The sequence below is a fragment of the Cicer arietinum genome, chromosome 4 (assembly GCF_000331145.2).
Source record: "Cicer arietinum cultivar CDC Frontier isolate Library 1 chromosome 4, Cicar.CDCFrontier_v2.0, whole genome shotgun sequence".
Taxonomy (NCBI): Eukaryota; Viridiplantae; Streptophyta; class Magnoliopsida; order Fabales; family Fabaceae; genus Cicer; species Cicer arietinum.
In genome coordinates this window covers 59,841,837-59,858,719 of record NC_021163.2, presented here as the reverse complement: position 1 = coordinate 59,858,719, position 16,883 = coordinate 59,841,837, and the positions used below count along the sequence as shown (strand labels likewise).

At 29.6% G+C, this 16,883-nt stretch overlaps 1 protein-coding gene across 2 annotated transcripts; it reads left to right on the top strand.

Annotated features, from left to right (window-relative positions):
• Positions 1-3,688: 3,688 nt before the first annotated feature.
• On the top strand, positions 3,689-16,623 carry LOC101505347 (pleiotropic drug resistance protein 1-like). Of its 2 annotated transcripts, XM_012715235.3 has the most exons (25): positions 3,689-3,805; positions 6,770-7,108; positions 7,273-7,393; positions 7,502-7,590; positions 7,837-7,921; positions 8,194-8,353; positions 8,440-8,516; positions 8,624-8,677; positions 8,885-8,975; positions 9,356-9,657; positions 9,898-10,179; positions 10,682-10,998; positions 11,146-11,306; positions 11,677-11,780; positions 11,908-12,064; positions 12,156-12,260; positions 12,346-12,458; positions 12,929-13,261; positions 13,453-13,743; positions 13,847-13,930; positions 14,036-14,169; positions 14,410-14,637; positions 14,906-15,077; positions 15,377-15,631; positions 16,157-16,623. In XM_012715235.3, the coding sequence occupies exons 2-25, from the start codon at positions 6,786-6,788 to the stop codon at positions 16,412-16,414; spliced, it is 4,296 nt and encodes a 1,431-aa protein (XP_012570689.1). In that variant the 5' UTR covers positions 3,689-3,805; positions 6,770-6,785; the 3' UTR covers positions 16,415-16,623. The 2 variants fall into 2 exon arrangements, with proteins under 2 accessions (XP_012570689.1, XP_004498643.1); XM_004498586.4 differs by lacking the exon at positions 3,689-3,805 and having other exon boundaries at positions 6,665-7,108.
• The last annotated feature ends 260 nt before the right edge of the window (positions 16,624-16,883 follow it).

Here is a 16,883-nt window from a genome sequence, read left to right as displayed (position 1 = left end):
CACGAGATGATACCATGTGATTTGTTGGTTCATCTTATCCTTGCAGGGAATTTCGCGCCGTGTAGGTCTCTGATAGACTGCACATTTTTGTAAATCGTGTTGACCCGTGATAGGTGTCACCTTGGTAAACAGTACTGGTCTGTGATAGGCAGTACATTTACGATTTACGTTTCTTTTTAGTAAATCGTGCTGACCTGTGATAGGTGGCACCTTGGTAAACAATACTGGTCTGTGATAGGCGGTACGTTTATGATTTACGCTTTTTAGTAAATCGTGTTGACCCGTGATAGGTGACACATCGGTAATTAGTAATGACTTGTGATAGGCAGTACAATTATGATTTACTCCCCTTCGAGGAAGGTTTTGGTTCAGATTTTGGAATTCATGCATTTTGACATATACGCATTGCATTAGGGTGCTTGGCACGCGAGTCATGTTTGATATAATGTTATGATTGCGTGCGTATACTTAGTTTTTGTTGTGATTGTGTCTTAATTGCTAAGTGTGATTGTTTTGGATTTGTTGTAAGTGTTGATTGATTGCGAAACCTTCTCGAAACGTTTCGAAACTGAATTCTGCATTTTTTCTGCATTGTATTCGAATACAATGAGGTTGTAGTTGAATACAAACATCCTGTTTTTGCTACTGACTTCTGGATTGCATCTGTATTCGGCTACAAGGATGCTATAATCGAATACAGTTGTGCTGATTTTGCTACTGACTTTTGAAACAACACTGTATTCGAATACAAGGATGTTGTATTCGAATATGACAATGTAGTTTTTTCAACTTGTTTATGCATGTTTGACATATGAAAACCCTTTCAAGGAGTATGATAAGATGAAAGGTTATTTTGTGCATTTAAAATTTAAATGCTATGTGATATTTGTTAATTTCGGTTGGTAACCTTTACAATTATTGTAGAAATATGGGCTTTGCCCTCAGATGAGAATCAGGATCGTCCTACCGGGTAGTACCCTAGAGATGGACACATAGTTAGACATACATGACCGGTGTTGTGACGGAAGGATCTTGCGGGGCGCGTGGAGATCACTCGGATTGTATAGTTTTTTGTAGCATGATCAAATTAGATGGTTGTATAGGGGATCGATGTCTTTCTTTGGTGGGTGTATTTATTTCAATTTGGAAGACTGTACATATACCTCATATTGTCAGCTGGACATTTATTTTGATGAGTCCATGTATCACTTTTTGATGTGACGTGGGGGAGTTAAAATTCTCGGGGCAGTGTCTTTGTACAGGTGTCTGCCGAGAGTACCCCATGGGTATGAGTTATGTCTGATAGGCCACACAGCCCCGGTGTATTTTGATGTTTAAATACTTTGAATTTTTATTTCAAAAATTATTCCGCTGCTTGTAAATAATTGTTGACTTTTGTCGTTATGATACGACTTAAAAAATATTTTATCCAAATGTATTCCTTCTTTTATTTTTAAAATTCAATTTTTGTTAAAAAAAAAACGGGTTGTTACATTAAACATTGATTTCATTAAGATAATTCTTTTTTAACTTTTTATCTTAACTATACCATTATGTTTTAGAATTGTATATTTTGTGTTTCTTTTCTACTTAAATTTTGAATGACAGTTTTTTCATTGAAGTGTGTTATGTCACATGCTTTTTTGAAAGATCTTTTAATTGTATCTTTTTTTTAAGAGTAATTGTAATAATGAAACAAATTTAAGTAATGTTTTTCATGTTAAAAACTTAAAAGTAATGTTGGAAACGATAAAATGTGACTATAATTTTGTTTATTTTTGTTGTCGATAAAACTGTGCTCTAATTTATCCATCATTAGATTTATAAGTTTAATATTTTAAAATAAATATCTTTATTGTAAGAACATTTGATATAAATAAGTATTTTCTTTTGTATTGCATTTTCTCCTACTTAATCTTCTAATTCTATTCACGAGTTTGCTACGCATAAAGTTTTTTCAATTGATATTCATTCACCCAAAGCACCGTCCATTATAAAAGTTATTTTTCTACCCTTGTCTCATGGATTACATGTAATTTAGATCATATTAATAAACATTTTTTGGTTTGATTTTTTTCAGAAACATTTTATTGTTGTGCACAAGGTTATAGTAGGATTTAACTATGGAGGCACTATTGTAAACCAGCCAAAAATGTATCTCAATGACCAAATAGATGAGGCTAACACTTGACATGAAACCTAGTAGGTTGATTGATGTCGCACATGATAAAATTGGTGTAAAATTAAATACATTTTATGCATAGAGAGTCAAGAAAAGCGCAATAAAATTAATTCAAAGACCTAGAAGTAAGAAGTATTTGCAATTAGGAAGTTATTATAAGGAGTTAAGGAAATCAAATCCCAATAACAAGCATAAATAGATTTGATTGGTTAAAAAATTCATCACCTACCTCTTATTTGTTATTTGTTATAGACTTAATTTTTAGAGAGAAATTTTTCCACTCTATAAAATAACTTCGGATGCACACAAAAAAAAACAATTTTTATGTTGTTTGGATATTTATTCTTTAGCAAATTATTCTACTTCAAAAATTATCCTATATATGTATATTAACAACTTTCAAAATTGACGCTGAAGTAGTAACTTAAGCTGATAATGATCAACAATGATTTATATTTCTAGTCAAAAATAAAATAATATACATAACTTTATATAAAACTTTCATAACAAAATCGGTTTTATGCAATACTAACGTAAAACAAAATCTTATAAGACGCTTATTCATATAAATATTATGCGAGATATTTATGAAATCCATAATAAAATATTTTAATTTCAATTTATTGAATAATTGTATTAAAATAAGAGAGTTTAAGTTGGTTAGAAAATCAATTTTAAATAGTTTAAAAATTGAATTTAAATCTCGTTTTTTCAACAATGGATTATTTATTAAACTACCAACACTTATCGTAGATTTTATCCAAAAATAATTGCAAGTATATATTTAATATTTAATATTTCATCAAAGCAATGTTCAAATATAAAATATATTTAATATATCATCAAAGCCATGTCCAAATATAAAATAGAGAGGAAGAACAAGTCTTATACCTAGAAAAATTACCTAACATTGGTGTTTATTTATTTTTTTATTTATTATATATATAAAAGTATCTCATTCTAGTATAAAAGTCCATTTAAAGCTATCTTGCTTAAAGTAAAAAAGAACACTTAATAAGCTTTAGGTCTCTTTGTCAAAGCCTCAATGACTCTAGTAGGTTTACCATTGTCAAGACAATGTTAAGAGTCGTCATAAAATTGAAAATCAAAAGCACAAATTAATAGATTAATTTGTTAAGCACTCATAGCAATTAGTACGTACCAACCAATTGAAGCAATGACTTTAAGCTTATTTCTAGCCTAACATTAAGCATACACACATTATGCATTGCATTTGAATTGAATAATATTTCCTACCACTATTGTGCATATTTTATTTTATTTATGTTTCAAAATTATATCTCCTAGTTCATGCGCCACATTATTTTTCAAAAATTATATCCATAAGTTATGGACCATAGCTTACTTTCAGTCCTTTTCTTCTTATAAAATTCGTATTCTTTTGTTCTTATTAGACTTTGGCCCTTTTGTTGCGTTGTCATTGTTGTAGTAAAAGAAGAATCTTTGTTTGTTTATAAGAAAGTAATAATATTGCCATCAAAAGATGAGATTACACTATCATGGAAAAAAGTTGAACGTAGTCATTATCATATGTGGAGGTGCGAATAGTAAGATATGTCCAATGATGATCTACGCAAGCATTACATAAGCCACAATTTTGAGGTATACTCATCAATTTCCACTTTGCTTTTTGGACTTTTTTTCAACTTTAATTTTTAAAGGTAATGCCAAAAATAAATAAATAAATAAATAAACATAAACCTTTTTTTTACTTCTATTGGTTGGCCATTCTTTATCGTCTAACAACCTCTTATGTTTCCCATCTCATGCCTTTGCCTCAACAAATTTCAAAAGTATCAATTCATGATGCCTGTCTTATCTGTCCCCTCATCATTTTGTATAAATTTTAATTTAATTTTTGTATGTATTTAAAGATGTATTTCTTTTTCATTTCAAAAAAAATTTAATTTATGTAAAATTAATTTATAAAATTTTGATATTGTCAATCACAAACTTAAAATTATCATAACTATTTAACATTGTGATTGTGATATGGATATTGATAACAATTAAATTTAAAAAAATATATATAATTTTTGTAATATGTTAACATAATTCTATTGGTCCAATTTTGTAATTTACCCCTTAAAACTTTTTCACCCTAGAGATTCACTATAGATTTCACATAAAACTGAAAATTAAAGAATGGACGGATATTTCACTGGTTGATAACAGTGATATAAGCATATATACTATAGAGTGATGTGAGATCTTACACTTAAAAAAAATTGTTGAAATTTAATTACAAATAATTAATCTTAATTACCATGATCAAAATGAACTAAATCATCAATATATAAAAGCGACCACTCATTACATTACATTTCTTAAAATTTTGGGTATTATATATATATATAGTCTCTCTTATACTATACTATACTATACTCCCAATTGTAAAATTTTCTAAGATATTTAAAGATCATTACAACAATAGTCAATATTGGAATAATTTATTTGTTACCCTTGCACTTGTTCCTTCCATGGAAAATATTAATATACCTTTTTTAATCATAAAATCTTAAGGAACTCTGAATTTTTTTCAAATTAAATTCTCCAAAACTCTATTTTTAATTTTAAATATTTGAAAAGTAAAATATTTTATTTTTTTGTTTTTGATATTTTTTCTGTCAAAAAAAAGTTTTGAATATTTATCGGTTTTAAATTTTCAGAAGTTTTTTTCAAATATTCGAAACCAAAGAGTTTGAATTTAAATTGTTTGAAACTCAAACATATTATGATCAAATTTTTAATCTTACGAAATCTCCGGTACAATACACTAGCAAAGTTTTATATTATGCATCTTTAAAATATAAAAAATATGGTATTTCAAGTTTTTAGATTTTAAAATATTCAGAATATTAGTTATATTCCAGTTTTGTTTTTTTTTTTTTTTTAATTTAAAAATTTAAAATTCCATATATTTTAATTTTGAAAAATTCAGAATATCTATATATTCGGAATATTTTAGATACTCATTTTTTATTCTGGAATTTTCACAATGTCAAAGGGAAAAATGTCAAAAATTTCAAGAATTTTTTTTCCTAAAATTTAAGAGGACAAAAATAGAATTTAGAAAAATTGTATGGGTGTGAAGAGAAGTGTAGTTGTAGCTAGTAGATCACTCTCAATATTGTAGTATTGATGCCTTCAATTTCTAGTGGTTTGTGATGGACTCAATAATCTATATTTCCTCTGACATTAAATATTCAAAAGTAAATAAAAAATAATGATAAATTTAATTCTAATATTCAGTCTAAATTTTGAATTAAATTCGTCATTTTTTTTTATTTTCTTTAATTTTAAATCAAATATATTAATTTTATTTTATTTGCATCTATTTATATTTAAGGTTGGAGACAATATTTAATTTTGTTAATTAATTGTATATGTCATAGTCATAGTAGGTTTGTGTAAAAGAAAAGTCGTGGTAGGTTTGTCAATCATTTTCTCTATTCTTTTTAATTAAATTTATTTAATATCGCAAGGTATATATAATTGAAGGTATATACATATATGAAACTAATTTATGTCAGTTATACTTTTTTTACTGGAATATATAAGTATACACTTATTAAAGTATAATAAGAGTTTAATATCTATACACTAAAAATATTTATTTATATTTAAATTAATGAATGAATTGTTTTTCATAGATTTTTAATGATTATACTTTTCGTAATTCTCTTTAATATTAATGACTATAATGATAGATTTTGACAGATTTTCGTATATTGTAATTTTACTGATTTAATTCATTATAGAGAGAATTTTTTTAGATTTCAAAATTTTAATCTAAAATATGGTTTATAAGACATTCTTCATATCGGATATTATTATGTGCATTTTTTTAATGTGTATAAGTTGTAGGGAAGAAAAGTGTAAGATTGAGGAACACATACATTATTATACTGTATTTATATGTGTTATTTTAAGATGTTTGAATGACTTAGCTAGTAAAAAGATAAAAAGGGTTAAGTAATTGAACTTCACTAAAAGATAAATCATCTAATTAATTTACAAATTTAAATTTAAATTTTGATTGAAATAATTTATAATAAATTTAACTTATATCTTCTAATTAAATTTTGAATTATCAATACCAAGAAAATGGACGATTAAAAAAATATTGAACATAATAAGTTAAAGACAAAAATATTGAGAAATTGATTAAAAAAACAATTAATATGTACTTATAAATATATTACTTTTTTTTTTCTAGTTCACATAAAAATAATTTTTTTGTTTCGTAAATATATATTTTCTATATCTGACTTTTTGTTATGTTATTTTTAGTTTTTGTAAATATATATTTTTTGTAGAAAGACTATAACAAAAAAAAAATTGTGGAGATTAAAAATTTATTTTTGTTAAAATATAATGAATAATACAATTGAAAAAAAAAAAGATTAGATGGCATGAATGAGACATGTATAAAAGGTATATCCATGAAAACTATACTAAAGTTTGTCTCATGAAATAAAAGAAAACTCATTTAAACTAAGAACAAAAAAAAAAAATGAAGTAACCAAAGTTTGGTTTAATTAATATCTCATTTTGATGTTATAGTTGTAGGTAGAGATCAATGGAGAGTAATGAAGTATCAAGAGTTGATAGTTTAAGAAGAGCAAATAGTTCAAACATATGGAGGAACAATAGCATGGATGTTTTTTCAACATCTGAACGTGAAAATGATGAAGAAGCACTTAAATGGGCTGCTATTGAGAGACTTCCTACATATTTAAGAATTAGAAGAAGCATAATCAATAATGAAGAAGGAAAAGGAAGAGAAGTTGATATCAAAAAGCTTGGATTGACAGAGAGAAAGATTCTTTTGGAAAGGCTTGTTAAAATTGCTGAAGAAGATAATGAGAAGTTCTTGTTGAAACTCAAGGAAAGAATGGATAGGTATGAAATCAAATAAATGTCTTTAATTACATGAACTATGCTTTCTTTTGGAAACATTAAGGTCTTAAGCCATTTGTGACTATAAAATTTGGTAGATTTGAAACTGATTTGTTGATTTTTTATGCTTAGAATTATGATTGTTTTTGTTTAAACTAAATCTACAGAGTTGGACTTGATATTCCAACAGTTGAAGTCAGATTTGAGCATATAAATGTGGAAGCACAAGTTTATGTTGGAGGCAGAGCTTTACCTTCATTGCTCAATTTCTTTGTTAATGTGTTAGAGGTAAAATTCAACATGGCACTACCTGTTTTTTCTTTCTACACTTTTTTTGGATTTATCTTTTTTTTTTTATTATTTTATTTATAAAATGACCTCTTTCTCCTTGTTAAGGGATTCTTGAATTTTCTTCATATTCTTCCAAGTCCAAAGAAACCATTACATATCCTTCAGAATGTTAGTGGTATCATAAAGCCTCAAAGGTAACTTCAACACTTTTCTTATCTTTTTTGCAGTTTTAGATCCTCCACCTATGAAAGAGGGACACTAGACACTAGACCTGACACTGATGCAAATTTATGAAAACATAAGTAATTAAATGTAATCATATGAGTCAATGTCGTGTTAGTGTCAAACACTGTGTCTGAAACTAAATGCGTTTTCAATATGAAGTATCAATGCTACACCAGCTAGATATTTTCTTGTTCTGATTGATTAACTTTTTGCAGAATGACGTTACTTTTGGGACCACCTGGCTCTGGAAAGACCACTTTGCTTTTGGCATTGGCTGGAAAACTTGAAAAAGATTTGAAAGTAAGAAACCAAATTTGTTATTTTTTATACATTATCAATCATCAATTATAACTGTTGGATCACTAAAATATTTGATTTTAATTGTATTTTGAATCACTAAAAATATTTGACTTTAATTGTATCTGACTTAGAAGTCATAAAAAACATAGTTCCGATTGGTTGACAATGCAAAAAGTTTAACAGTGACACTGCATCAAAATTAATTTCATTTGTAAGTAGTTGAATAATATTTGAATTGTAATAACAAATTTTGATTGGTGATGAAACTTTAGCATTTTGGGAGAGTAACATACAATGGAGAAGTACTAGAAGAGTTTGTTCCACAAAGGACATCAGCTTATATAAGTCAACATGATAATCACATTGGAGAAATGACTGTTAGAGAAACACTAGCTTTCTCGGCAAGATGTCAAGGAGTTGGACATAATTATGGTAATGACATGCGAATGCACGAGTATCTTATTAGTTTTAAATAAATCCAAATCTTCACCTTAGTTTTGAATTTTACTACTTTTTAGAGATGTTGGCTGAATTACTAAGAAGAGAGAAGGAAGCAAAGATTAAACCAGATCCTGATATTGATGCCTATATGAAGGTGAGAAAGAAAGTCTTTGAAGTTCATGTTTGAAATGCTGCACACTTTGCATTGTAGAAGCTGCATTCTTTTGTTTCTGCTCATGTGATTCATTCAAAAATATGCAGGCAGCAGCACTAGAAGGACAGCAGGCGAGCGTCGTAACCGATTATATTCTGAAGGTAAGAGTCTAGTTTAATCAAATAGAAAAAATATAGATCAGTGTTGTCAATCGCGAATTGAAGAAAATAATGCACTGTTCAAATTCTGTTACGCTACAATGTTTTAGCGCTGCTATACTATAGCTTTTATTTAACTGACACTGATATAGATAACTTGTAAAGCAATTTAGGATTTTATTTTTCATGTATTTTCTCAAAATGTTACAGATTTTGGGACTTGAAATCTGTGCTGATATTATGGTAGGAGATGGAATGATACGAGGTATCTCAGGAGGGCAGAAAAAGAGAGTCACAACAGGTATTTTATAATTTGATTTAAATATGATTTTTGGGTCTATGTAATTATAACATATTTTGGTTTTACTATCTTTAAGTTTTTTTTTGTTTGAATTCAGTCCATGCAAATTAAAAAACTGTTGTTTTTAGTTGGGCAACATGGCGTGATTTTATTAGGCCACATATGACGTCAGAGACTAAAAGCAACAATTTTTGAATTTGTAAGAATTGAATCCAAACAAAAAATCTTACAGAGACTACAACCAAAATGTTGTGGGGACTAAAAATATATTTAAAGCTTTATAATTTATTAAAATCAACATGACTAAATAACAAAACTTGAAATTGAAATTTATACGTAGGTTGATTGATTAAGTTATTTTTTTGGTGAAAAATGTAAAGGTGAGATGCTAGTTGGACCAATAAGAGTGTTGTTCATGGATGAGATATCAACTGGTTTGGATAGTTCAACAACTTTTCAAATAATCAGCTCAATCAGACAATCAATCCATATTCTGAATGGAACCGCACTTGTTTCATTGCTACAACCAGCACCAGAAACTTATGAACTATTTGATGATATAATACTTCTCACAGATGGACAAATTGTGTATCAAGGACCAAGAGAAAATGTACTTGAGTTTTTTGAATCAATGGGATTCAAGTGTCCTGAAAGAAAAGGAGTTGCTGATTTCTTACAAGAAGTATGAGTTTGATTCATTCACTTTTAGTCTTCCTTTTAGAATTTTTTTTTTAATCACCAACACTTTAGATTAAAAGTATGTCCGGTGTTCGACACGACACTGACAGATACAGTTATATTCAATTTCTTTCATTTTTTAAATTATTATTGATTTCAACGTATCAGTGTCTGAGTCAAGGTCATCTTCATAGCTTTTCTTTTATTGATTTAATGTTGATTTTGTTCTAATGCTATGCAATAGGTGACATCAAGGAAAGATCAATGGCAATATTGGGCAAATAAAGATGTACCTTACAGTTTTGTTACAGTCAAGGATTTTGCTGAAGCCTTTCAGATATTTCACATAGGTCAAAAACTTGGAGATGAACTAGCCAATCCTTTTGACAAGTCTAAATGCCATGCAAATATCTTGACAAAAAAGAAATATGGTGTTAACATGAAGGAGCTTCTGAAGGCTTGTGCTAGCAGAGAGTTTTTGCTTATGAAGAGAAATTCATTTGTCTACATATTCAAAATCACTCAAGTAAGAAACATTCAAACTCTAATGTTGCTCTTGTCATCCTTTTTTTTATCAATTTGTTTAGTCTTAACCCTCCAGATCCCAGGGAAAATGGCCTCTGACAATCTAGAGTTTGGTCGGAAGATAAATAAAGTCTGATAAAAAATCATTTTAGTCAGATTTTGAACTCGTCTGATTTGAAATGAATGACATACAAATCGTGTTAAATGAATAGCGCTAAAGCATAGCGGAATTATAACAAACCGCTATTGTTCTGCAATATGCGATTTAGTAAAACGAGTTTGTCAAATAATATCATACGAAAACAATGTTCATCGCGGATCATGAAAATTAGCAATTTGTTCAAATAGTGGCTATAGCATTAGCAACACTAGAACACTATAGTATAACAGAATCTGAACAAACTATTATTTTTCACAATAACAACATTGTTTTCATGTAACCTTTTGATGATCTTCTATATTTTTCTTGATTCTTATATGAATGTCTTGTTCCTCTTTTTCAGCTTATTTATCTAGCTATCATGACAACAACATTGTTTCTAAGAACCAAGATGCATAAGAAAACTGTGGAGGATGGAGGAACATACATGGGAGCACTATTCTTCACAGTCACAGTAGCAATGTTCAATGGAATATCAGAGCTAAATATGACAATCATGAAACTTCCTGTGTTTTACAAACAAAGAGATCTTCTTTTTTATCCTTCATGGGCTTATTCACTTCCACCATGGATCCTCAAAATACCAATAACACTCATTGAAGTTGCCATTTGGGAAGCCATCACTTACTATGCTATTGGTTATGATCCAAATTTTGTAAGGCAAGAATAGACCACATCACAAATCATTAATTAAAAAAAAATGAATCAGAGACAAAAAAAAGATTGTTACAAAATTATACATAAATTTCAACTGTTTTTAGTAATCATTTATTCATTTTGGAATCTAATGAGAAATTTTATTGGCAGGTTTTTAAAACAGTATTTGATAATCCTATGCATTAATCAAATGGCATCTTCACTATTTCGGATGATGGCAGCATTAGGAAGGGATGTTATTGTAGCAAACACTGTTGGAGCATTTGCTTTATTAGTAGTTCTGGTTTTGGGAGGATTTGTGATTTCAAGAGGTACAAAATTGTGATGTACGCAATGAATCGAGTAAACCCCCAATTTTGTCTCTGAACTTACACCTTTTCTCTTAATTCGTCCCTAATGTTTTGTTGCGTCCATCTCATTAGTCCTTCTTGTTATATGTTGACAAAACATTAAGGACTATAATAGAATAGATTTGACAAGACATTGGTGACTAACAAGATAGATAAAACAAATGTTAGGGACTATTTAATATTTTCAATTACTTGAGGACGAAGTATGAGATAGCGTGTATGTTCAGGGAGGAAATTGGTGGTTTAATTGCAATGAGTCTCTTTATATATAGACTTTTTCTTTTATAGAAGCAATAAATCACTTTATTTTAAATGTGTTCTCTTGCATCAGAGGATGTACACAAATGGTTTCTATGGGGTTATTGGTCCTCACCACTGATGTATGGACAGAATGCTATAGCTGTGAATGAATTTCTTGGACATAGTTGGAGAAAGGTAATAACGCATCAGTGCGTTTGGTTTCTAATAAGAGAAATTATATTTTGACAGACAAAATCGACAACAAAATAGTTGGTTAATGCAATTCAAATACGTGGTTAATTAAGTTTAGTGAATTATGCAGGTTACTCGTAATTCCAATGAAACATTAGGAGTTTTGATACTAAAAACTCGCGGTTTTTTCCCACAAGCTTATTGGTATTGGATTGGTGTAGGAGCATTGACTGGTTATGTTCTTCTGTATAACTTTTTGTTCACATTAGCTTTACAATATCTCAGCCGTGAGTACCATCTTTTATATCTTTTTTTGAGCTTCTAAACTTTACTTGAACCTCTTTTTCTGATCATTTGATATATATGTTGCATATACAGCATTCAGAAAGGATCAAGCAGGGTTATCTGAGGATAAATTGCTAGAGAGAGATGGTTCAACAGATGAAGAGTTTATTCAGTTACCTTCTCAAAAGAGCATTTCTGGTTTGTCCTTGAACTCATGTTATTAGATTCTTTGTTTGAAGTTTGGTATTGAAGTTATAACACGTTGAATGTGATGACAAGACAGAAACAAGGATGGTAGATGAAGCAAGTAGAAGTGGAAGCAGGGGCATGGTTCTTCCTTTTCAACCTGTTTCCCTCACTTTTGATGAGATCAGATATGCTGTAGACATGCCACAGGTACTTTACATATTTTTAAGATGTTGTATTTCATAATTTCAATTAGCCTTTCTATTTGCATGTGATTGGTTGTATTTAAAATACAGGTGTTTGGCCTGTTTGGATTTACTTATTTGAGCTTATATATTAGTATACACAATTGTGAGAGTGTTTGAAAGTGCTTAAGGAAACAACTTATGACATGTCCATAAGTTGTTACAGCTTATTTCCATAAGCTTTCCATTTGGGATGGACAAGCCAATTTATATATCTAACACCATACTTTTTCTGAATGATCAGCATTGCACCTAGTACTTTCATTTCATATATTTATGTTACTCCAATAGCTGAACTATGATCATATAAATATTTAGCTGAACTCTGATAAAATCTCGTGTGCTCTTTGTTAACGTTTTTCATATCAGTTTTATTTTAAACTGAGGTTGCTGATCTAACTTGTTCATACATTTTGACTGTTATACTGATTGTAGGAAATGAAAAGTCAAGGAGTTTTCGAAGATCGTCTCGAACTTTTGAAAGGTATCAGTGGTGCATTTAGGCCGGGAGTACTAACAGCTTTGATGGGTGTAAGTGGTGCTGGAAAGACTACTCTAATGGATGTTTTAGCTGGAAGGAAAACTGGTGGATATATTGAAGGAAACATAACAATATCTGGTTATCCAAAGAATCAAAAAACATTTGCTCGCATATCAGGATATTGCGAACAATTCGATATCCATTCACCTAATGTTACAGTTTATGAATCTTTGCTATATTCTGCATGGCTTCGGCTACCCCCGGAAGTTGATCAAGCTACCAGAAAGGTACATATATGTTATAAGCACTTAACTAAGTTGTTTATTCAAACAGAATGCTAGACTAAGATTTGAACATCGCAATATTTCTCATAGTGCATTGAACAAAATCAGTTTCTAAGTATTAGTAATCTCTTGGAAGCCTTTACTTTGGAGATATTATAGCTTATGAACTTGAACTCAATTTTTATGAGATGTAGATGTTTATTGAGGAAGTCATGGAGCTTGTAGAGCTTAACTCATTAAGAGAAGCACTTGTTGGATTGCCAGGCGAGAATGGACTTTCAACCGAACAACGCAAGAGACTTACAATTGCAGTTGAACTCGTAGCCAATCCGTCGATAATATTCATGGACGAACCAACCTCCGGCCTTGATGCTAGAGCTGCTGCAATTGTAATGAGAACAGTAAGGAACACCGTGGACACAGGACGTACCGTCGTGTGCACGATCCATCAGCCAAGTATTGATATATTCGACGCCTTTGATGAGGTAACAAATTTTACTACCATTTAGGTACATTTTTGTTTTAGCTTATTTGGTGCTAAATTTCAAAGAGTTAATTAAGTTCTTAATTCAATCTCAACTTTTTCAGCTTCTACTTCTGAAATTGGGAGGTGAACAAATATATGCTGGTCCATTAGGCCGCCACTGTTCTCATTTGATTCAATACTTTGAGGTGAGTCTAATGTAAATTATATATATTGAACATACTAGTTGCTACTGTTGCATTAGCATATAAATATTTAAATTTTTATATTCACTTAATGCATGAATACTATAGGCTATTGAAGGAGTTCCTAAGATTAAAGATGGTTATAATCCTGCAACTTGGATGTTGGAAGTTACATCAGCAGGATCAGAAGCAAATCTTAAGGTCAACTTCACTAATGTGTACAGAAATTCAGAACTATATAGGTTAGAATTCTTTTTATAACCTTATGTTTGATAAAATAACTACAAATGAAATATTGGTAAACATTAGCAATTCTATTCTATTTCTTTTTCATTTATTTATTTATGTTTTGGTGCTTTAAATCAAGGCTGTTATAGCCTAAATTTTTGGAATTATGAGAATATATCTCTAAGTTTATGATTTTTATGTGGTAGTGTTTAAAGATTTTAATCAATTGGTTTTTTTAACTTGTGATTGTTTAGGAGAAACAAACAATTGATCCAAGAGCTAAGTATACATCCTCAACATTCAAAGGATTTATACTTTGATACTCAATATTCACAAACCATGGTGACACAATGTAAAGCTTGTCTATGGAAACAACATTTATCATATTGGAGGAACACATCATACACAGCAGTTAGGCTCCTATTTACCACACTAATAGCTTTCTTGTTTGGTGTCATATTTTGGAACATTGGCTTGAAAAGGTATGTGCAAAAAGTAAACAATACATTGACATAAATACTAAGAAAATATGAAAATAAAATTCAAAACAATTGTATTACCTACGAAGCTCTGACACAGACATCACTAAACATGATACACTGACACTTGATACATGGACTAATTGAACGTAACCACATATGTCCGTGTCAGACACTTGTCGATACTGACACGTAATGAACACTCAACACGCTTTCAATTTAAAGTTTCAATACTACATATTATAGTACCATATTTTAATGAAAATCACAGGAGAAAGGAGCAAGATCTTTTTAATGCAATGGGTTCAATGTATGCTTCTGTCATCTTTATTGGAGTACAAAATGGTGCCTCAGTGCAACCTATAATAGCAGTTGAGAGAACAGTATTTTATAGAGAAAGAGCTGCTGGAATGTATTCTGCTTTGCCTTATGCACTTGCACAAGTAAAGCAACAACTTCTACTCATGCAAATATTTTAGTAGAACAAGTGATATGAATCTGTTTTAAAACCAATTAGATCTTGTCTATTAGATGAATATCAAACAACTCGTAGTCTGAGATCTGAGATGTATTTTAAAACCAATTTTGGAAAATCAAAATACGAGTTGTCTGATCTTCATCCAATTCTCAAGATTCATTGATCTTTGAATGCATGCTTTCCTAGACTGCAAAGAATCAATGTCTAACAAATAGTTTAAGTATGATCTAATGGTTGAGCTAAACTATTTTATTGTAATTGTAGGTTATTATAGAGCTTCCTCACATATTGGCTCAAACATTGATATATGGTATTATAGTATATGCCATGATGGGATTGGATTGGACAACATCAAAATTCTTATGGTATCTTTTCTTCATGTACTTCACATTCTTGTACTACACTTTCTATGGTATGATGACCATGGCCATCAGTCCCAACCCACATGTGGCTGCCATATTGTCCAGTGCTTTCTATGCAATATGGAGCCTTTTCTCAGGCTTTGTTATTCCCTTATCTGTAAGTTACAACCTTGACATCTTTAAATTGTTCTTGTATGGTTATAGTTTATTACTATGAAGCTCTCTTACAGACCCAAACATTGGATATCATGCTACATAGGCACCAATAATAATTTAATTATTAAATGTAGCTACATATGTCGATATTATGTCAAGCACCGACACATATTGGATACCAAATATGTCTTCAATCTGAAGTGTCAGTGCTACAATTAATAAAAAAATTAAGAAATATAAAAATTACTTTGACATGAGTTATTATTATTATTACTATTATTGTACTTACCAAGACTTGGATCTTCTTCATCCTTTTACCAGTCTATCATTTTCAGTTAAATTTCAGTTGTTAGACTAATCTATTAGTATAGAGTTTTGATCTCTATTCGTTAGATTAGTCCAACAATTGATATTTCACTATAGAGACGAAACAGCTACATATTATAAATTATTAATTTTTTTTTACATCTATTTGTTTAATGCATGACATAAACTAACATTTGAAAATTGATTATAAAATTAACAGAGAATACCAATATGGTGGAAGTGGTACTATTGGGTTTGTCCTGTTGCATGGACATTGTATGGATTGGTGGCTTCACAATATGGTGACAACATGGACACACTTGAGAATGGTCAAAGGGTTGAAGAATTTGTGAAGAGTTACTTTGGTTTTGAACATGACTTCCTAGGAGTGGTTGCAATTGTTGTGGCTGGTTTCTCAGTGTTGTTTGCACTTGTCTTTACCTTTAGCATCAAAGTATTCAACTTCCAAAAAAGATGAAAATCACTTCAAATATGATTCTTTGGCAAATAAATAGCATGAGGAAGTACATTCATCTAAATGCAGGAATTAGTATTTTTAGTATTAGAATTTTATTTATTTGTGCTACCACCTAGCATGTATATCAAAAAAATTACCCCTATGTAAAACTAGCTTATACATTTTACCATTTTTTTAAATGAAAAGATATATAACAATTATAAATACTATTTTTAATATATAATAAATGTATGCTAATGTTAAGATATATTTGATTGAAAATTTATTAGAAATGCTAACAATGTTTTACAATTATATTCAATAATGTCACACCATGTAGATTTTTATCAAAACATTTTAGTAATTAAAGTAATAAAATCACATATCAATTAAATTAGATTTAATTGCACTTTTAATCTCCTTATTTTTCACATATCATAAAAATAACTCTTTATTTTAAAATCAACATTTTAGTTCCTCAATTATTACA

Excerpts from the sequence above, each read along its gene's own strand:
- LOC101505347 (XM_012715235.3), top strand. The coding sequence starts at position 6,786 with ATGGAGAGTAATGAAGTATCAAGAGTTGATAGTTTAAGAAGAGCAAAT. Across the intron at positions 10,999-11,145 it reads TATGATCCAAATTTTGTAAG|GTTTTTAAAACAGTATTTGA; the intron begins GCAAGAATAGAC and ends TTTTATTGGCAG. Across the intron at positions 12,261-12,345 it reads TTCTCAAAAGAGCATTTCTG|AAACAAGGATGGTAGATGAA; the intron begins GTTTGTCCTTGA and ends ATGACAAGACAG.